The 6,914-nt window shown below is 30.8% G+C and overlaps 1 protein-coding gene across 1 annotated transcript; it reads right to left on the bottom strand.

Annotated features, from left to right (window-relative positions):
* Positions 1–4,315: 4,315 nt before the first annotated feature.
* Positions 4,316–4,817, bottom strand: LOC131604329 (uncharacterized). Its single transcript, XM_058876774.1, has 2 exons — positions 4,673–4,817; positions 4,316–4,587 (listed from the first exon to the last, which is right to left on the bottom strand). Exons 1-2 carry the CDS (start codon positions 4,815–4,817, stop codon positions 4,316–4,318), a joined length of 417 nt encoding a protein of 138 aa, XP_058732757.1.
* Between the last annotated feature and the right edge of the window lie 2,097 nt (positions 4,818–6,914).

The raw sequence follows: 6,914 nt of genomic DNA, 5'->3' as shown, positions 1-6,914 counted from the left end.
GGGAGAAATATATGATAAATGATCTGATTAATATTATCAGTTACCGAGTAAAAAGGCTCCACATTTACTAACAGAACTTGCAAAGTTCTATGTTTTTAAGTTGTGTTGTTGCAGGAATCAAAGATTCAAGATCAACATAAGAAGCAACAAAATGAATCAAGCTCTTGGATTCTTGAAGCAAGCTGAGTGCTAGGAAGCTTCAGAATCAAAAGCAAGAAGGAAGAATGATCAGAAATTCTGATAATAGAATATGATCCAAATCATTGTCTATTTGCTCTGATACATTGTCTATTGGATCTGATATATTCTATATGGCTTATATGGCTCTGATACATATTTTGTGTTCTGATACACATTTTATGTTCTAACTCATTCATGCTGACTTTTGTCGTTTAGTTTTGTTCTGTAACATTTCAGGATGTAGAGATGCTCTGATGATGCTCTGGTACATTCAACAATGTTCTGATACAATCTAGCATGAAGTGATGTAAGAAGAAATTCAAAGCTCTGAAGCTATCCGAGGGAAGCAGAAATCAGAAGCTGTGAATGTTCTAAAGATCCAGAAAACTCAAGTTCTGAAGCTGTCCTAAATGGAAGCATGAATCAGAAGCTGTGAATGTTCTGAAGATCAAAGAAATTCAAGTTCTGAAGCTGTCCTAAATGTAAGCAGGAATCAGAAGCTGTGAATGTTCTGAAGATCAAAGAAATTCAAGTTCTGAAGCTGTCCTAAATGGAAGCAAGAATCAGAAGCTGTGAGTGTTCTAGGGATCTAAAGAAATTCAAGTTCTGAAGCTGTCCAATGGAAGCAGAAGTCAGAAGCTATGAATTATCAGAAGACAAAAGCTTATGTGATTGTCTCTACCGAAATAATCAGGGAAGTCTTTTATTATTAAAGTTCTTCGAGTATTTATTTCAGGGGGAGATTATTCATCTCAGGGGGAGATTGTTAATCTCAGGGGGAGACATATTCACATGCTTATGCTATAGCTGTGTAATTTGTCTTTAGCCGTCTGCTCTTTCTGATCGCAAATTCATATCATTTATATATGTTTTTGTCATCATCAAAAAGGGGGAGATTGTTAGAACAAGATTTGTTCTGATCAATATTCTTAGTTTTGATGATAACAAGGATATGAATTTTGTGTGAGATAATGTGGTACTCTAATACATTGCAATTTCCCTTTCAGGAAATATATAAAGAGTATGCACAAATCAGCGCTCAGAAGCTTTGTCTCAGAAGGTTCAGCATGCAACATCAGAACATGGTCTGGCAAGACATCAGAAGATGGTCAAGGCAGAATCAGAACATGGGTCTATGGAAGCATCAGAAGAACTTGAGATCAGAAGCAGAAGCACTGAAGTTCTCGTGGTATCACGCTCAGAAGCACTTCAAGGTCAGAAGACAAGAAGATGCTATGCACCAAGCTGTTTGACTCTGATGATATTCAAATATTATATTCACAAACATCAAATCAGAAGAAAGTACAGGTGGCAGGCTACGCTGACTGACAAAAGGAACGTTGGAAGCTATTAAAGGCAACGTCAGTAGACACAGCGTGAACAAGGCTCGAGGTAGTTGACAAAAGCGTGAAACATTAAATGCAATGCTGTACGGAACACGCAAAGCATTAAATGCGCCCAACGGTCATCTTCTCAAACGCCTATAAATATGAAGTTCTGATGAGAAGCAAGGTTAACAACTCTGAACCAATTCTGAACGAAATTATTCTGAAAGACTTGCTGAAACGCTGTTCAAATTCAAAGCTCAGAAACTTCATATTCATCAAAGCTCACTACATTGCTGTTGTAATATATTAGTGAGATTAAGCTTAAACGTTAAGAGAAATATCACTGTTGTGATTATAGCTTTTCAGAAGCATTTGTAATACTCTTAGAATTGATTACATTAAATTGTAAGTAACTAGAGTGATCAAGTGTTGATCAGGATACTCTAGGAAGTCTTAGCTTGTGTCTAAGCAGTTGTAACTAGAGTGATCAAGTGTTGATCAGGATACTCTAGGAAGTCTTAGCTTGTGTCTAAGCAATTGTAATTAGAGTGATCACGTGGTGGTCAGGATACTCTAAGAAAGTCTTAGCTTGTGTCTAAGCATTTGTTCCTGGAGTGATCAGGTTGTGATCAGGATACTCTAGAAGACTTAGTCGCGGACTAAGTGGAAAACCATTGTAATCTGTTGCGATTAGTGGATTAAATCCTCAGGTGAGGTAAATCACTCCGTGGGGGTGGACTGGAGTAGTTTAGTTAACAACGAACCAGGATAAAAATAACTGTGCATATTGTTTTTATCGTTCAAGTTTTTAGACTACACTTATTCAAACCCCCCCTTTCTAAGTGTTTTTCTATCCTTCATTGTCCATAAAATTTAACATCAATCGGAAATCATTTTATATGTCAACGAGATGCACAAAATCGGACGTCTTACAAAACTTCCGATTGATGTTAAATTTTATTGACATGATCTATATGATGTTAGCCTTTAATCCAACGATGAATTTTGTTATACGAATATGCGATAAAGAGTTATCGGAGATGTCATGTTACTAAGTTTAACACATTGGTGTCATTTGACCTTTTCATATATATATATATATATATATATATATATATATATATATATATATATATATATATATATATATATATATATATATATATATATATATATATATATATATATATATATATATATATATATATATATATTCAAGGTATGACATATCCTTGTTTCAAAGAAAATATTTCCTTGACTTCTAGAAGACTCGAATTCACTAGTTTAAATATTGTGTCAACACCATGTGATCCTTCACTTAAACATAGAAATGACACAAGTGTTCCATATCAAGAGATTCAAGAGAATTTGTAGAGCAAATGTTTTTATAGGAAAGAAACAAGATATATAGTGTTGGAAATATCTTGAGTAGCTTTTGTTGTATATCCTTCGATTAACAACATATGAAAGTTATTTCAAAACAACAACATCAACATTATTATGTGGGATAATTGCAAAGGAAGAAAAAACATTTTGTTCAAGATAGAAAGGAGAACACTAAAATTTTTTTCTGTCTTGTAATCCATCCAAAAGACTGATGCGTACGAGTTTGGAGCGGAGCGACTACATATAAGTTAGGTCTATGGTAGAAATTCATTAAAGAGTTCTTTTAGAGCAACTCCAATAGGGAGAACTTATTTTAATTGCTTGAGTTATTTGTATGGGACCAAATTGCCACATTGCATTTAAGCAACATCTAAACAATCTAAACCAATTTTACTTCAATGGTGATTTCAATAAGCAATTTATATGTGGTCCAATCAATTTATACTTGATCCCACAAAGTATCAAAATTTATATGATTTAATGATAAACAACATACTTTTTGAATTGCTTCATGAAGCAACTTACACAAATATTTAAGCAACGGGTGCACCACATGTATCTGCTCCAATGGTAAAAATGTTAAGTTTCGGAACTTATTATAAATCCTAGTGTGCATTAAAAAACCTCCATTGGAGATGCTCTTATAGTAAAATACGATTATATATTTCCTTGGTTATTTGAGAAACCGAAGGATTAGATGATTTGATTTACAAATAAAAAAAATTGCATTTTCTAGGAGTCATAAATTTTTTTACCCTCGATTTTATAAAAAAAAAACGAACGATAATATGATTTGTCAAATATATGCGTCTTTTGGTTCTATATAAAACGTATAATTTTTATAAAAAAAATGAATAATGACACGTCTTAGGTCATTTGACCTCGGGTTTTCAACCATGATGTAAAAGACTTGTCATAAAATATATTATTTCTAGTAGTGACAATGACTCGTGTACCTATGAATATGGTAGGTTTACAAATTAAATGTATCAAAACACATTTTTTTCTACTATGACATTCAAAGTGCACAGCAAATGAAAACCAATTAGTCAGACTTTCTAATTTTGGTTATTTTTTATTAGAGTTAATTAGGAAGTGGTTATGGTAAGTAACACAATCCTAGAGGATCAGCTCACGTAGCTTATAATGCAAGCTATTCAATTTGTATAGATTTCAGCCATGTAATCTTTCCACTTCTATGAAAAAATTACATTGAGTATATCAGGAGTTTAATTAAAATATTGTAGATGACATAATTTAACACCAAGAATAATGAAAACGCTCAATATGGTCACAAAAATTTATAGCTTGCAAATGAAGATTGTCGCACATATTTATCTAATAATCGCAAATGAAAAATCACCATCTCATTTTGGATATTTATTTATCATTAGTGTAAAACAATAAATGAATGAGCACTTCTATGTAGAGCGACAATCTGGATTAAGAAGAATGCATCCAAGACCAATTTCATTATCTGCTATGAAATTGTTCTTATTGTCAAACAATAAAATATCTTCTTCTTCTGATGACGACTCACTTAGCTTCACTTCATGTTCATTCAACTCGTTAAGAAGTTGTTTCCAAAACTTTTCCATCGGTGTCAACCTCGCAGATTTCATCCTCACATACACCACCGGTGAACGTTTCTTCGTAGGGATTTTCGACATCATAAAAATTGGAATTTTTCTGCCTAAAAAAAGTTCATAAATTGTTAGGTCTCCATAATATTTCAAAAGTAACTCAAATAAAAAAAAGTGATAATTAAATACTAGTACCATTTTTTGTGATAAAAACACTGCTTGAAGGCATGTCTTTGACATTGAGACAATTGCTTTCATAGTTTTCGCAAATTGATGCATTGTACAACACTGATTTGTCTTCAACTTTCTTTGGACAAAGTGAAGTAAGGGATGAAACCATTGCAGTATTGGCAAAGTTAATGAAAAAAATGTAAGAATGATTATATATTTTTACTCTGAAGATGCATTATACACATGCCAATGTATATATACCAATATATAAACAACATTTTGGAGTTGCGTCTGCTGGTTTTACATGCATAGAACTTTTCATAAAGACACAATGGTTGGCACATGGAGATTATCCTGCAATAACTTTTCAGCGTGTGAAGAAAATTTTCCATAAAAGCTTCTCCACATCAAATATTTAATTTAAATTATTTTTCATTTATATTTTTACATAACAAGGTTCAAAGTTTTCTTCACCGTAGAACCTGCAAATATGAAGAAAAAAAAATGACGTTATGCGTGATTGCACCTAAACATACTCAGGGTGCCAATGCCCACCATTTGTGATTGGTAACACTGAATTTCTAGTTTTCAATTTGGTTGTTTTAAGTTTGTTAGAATAACCATCACAAATTAAAGTAAATGATACAAACCATACATGTATACCAGGGCCGGTTCTGATTTTGTAGAGGTACAGGGCAAATAATAAAATGGACCCAAACAAAATAATTGAATAATTAATTAAAATATTTTTTATTAATATTAATATTACTAGATTTTTAATAATATACTATAAATTAAATATGATAATATATCTTTTTATTAAGAAAATCATAAATAATTTGAATTAAGTTTGTCTAGCGTTTTTTTAGGTATTAAGAGAATGGAAGTCGTTAATAGTAATTATATAAAAATAAGTTTTTTAATTGTTGTTAGGACTACATAAGAATTAATTAAAAAAACACTTATATCCGATTCATTTTAAATATATTATTTTAAAATAAAATTTATAATATATCTTTTATAAAACAAGATCAACCCATTAATAATTATATAATATTTTTTAATCTAAGAATTTAATAATAATTTTAACATTTTGTTTTTATAAAAGAAAATTTAGTTTATATATGTCTTAACAAAAAGTTTTGTTAGTACTAATTAATGAAACTAGTATTTTACGTATATAAAACAGAAAACAACGAGCAATAAATATTTTATATTTTATTTAGTTTAATTGGCAAGTGCACAGGTTTTGCCATTTTATTAAAATAAAATTTTAGTTCAATTGGCAATGAATGTATTAATAGCGGTATACTGGCATATTGCATAGGTTCTTTGCCATTTTATTAAAATAAAATGTCAAGTTTCAAGAATTGAACTCACGTCCCGGCATATGTTGCCAACTCTTTGACATCATTAATGTTATGAACCAATCTTCCAATGCATTCGTGCAATTTATAAAGTTGGGTTTTCATCAAAAATATGTTCTTCAATTTTTATCATTTTTTGGTATGTTAACCTTTATGAGTTCAACTCAAGAGATTGAAGATTATTTTTTCGGATTGGTTTCGGTGGTGTTTTGTGTTTAATAAAGAAGAGGATGAAGAAGATATTAAAAATTCAGGAAACTTCTTAACACTTGGATAGAAAAAACTATGAGTTTTATAAAAAATAGGGCAGCAGAATTTTTCACAAAAGATGTGTTTGGTTTGATTTTATGGTTTACTTAGAATATTAGAAAATACAATGAATACGAGAGATGGAGATGGTAAACAATCACTGCGTCAATTAATCGAATTCAATTTATACGAAATATTTAAATTGAATCTTATTAATCGAACAATCAATCTAACATTACAATTCTATACAATTATAATAACCAGAAAGAGAATTTAGATAGTTGAATCTATTTTAATCATACGCTTATAATAAAATCACTATAATCTATTAAAAATATAGTCACATACGTTTCTAGAAAAGCAATAAAACATAATATCTTATAAATCTAGACTAAAATTTAAAAGAGATAAATTGTGCACTAGATTTATACTGGTTTAGTGCATTCGTCGTAGAACTTAGTCTAGTCTTCAATGAGAACCATTGAGTCTTTTTTATACAACGGGAAATCAAGACAACAATGAACATTTCAAGTCAAAATGTCAAGCAAACACATGTAGTAATTTTGATTACCCCTTAGTTGTAAGCAGCACGATAAAAACTATCAAATCTTCGAGATCTTCACTCGATTCAATTCAAATTCTAATAAAAT

This window comes from Vicia villosa, linkage group LG5 (genome assembly GCF_029867415.1).
Source record: "Vicia villosa cultivar HV-30 ecotype Madison, WI linkage group LG5, Vvil1.0, whole genome shotgun sequence".
NCBI lineage: Eukaryota > Viridiplantae > Streptophyta > Magnoliopsida > Fabales > Fabaceae > Vicia > Vicia villosa.
This window is presented reverse-complemented; position numbering and strand designations above follow the sequence as displayed.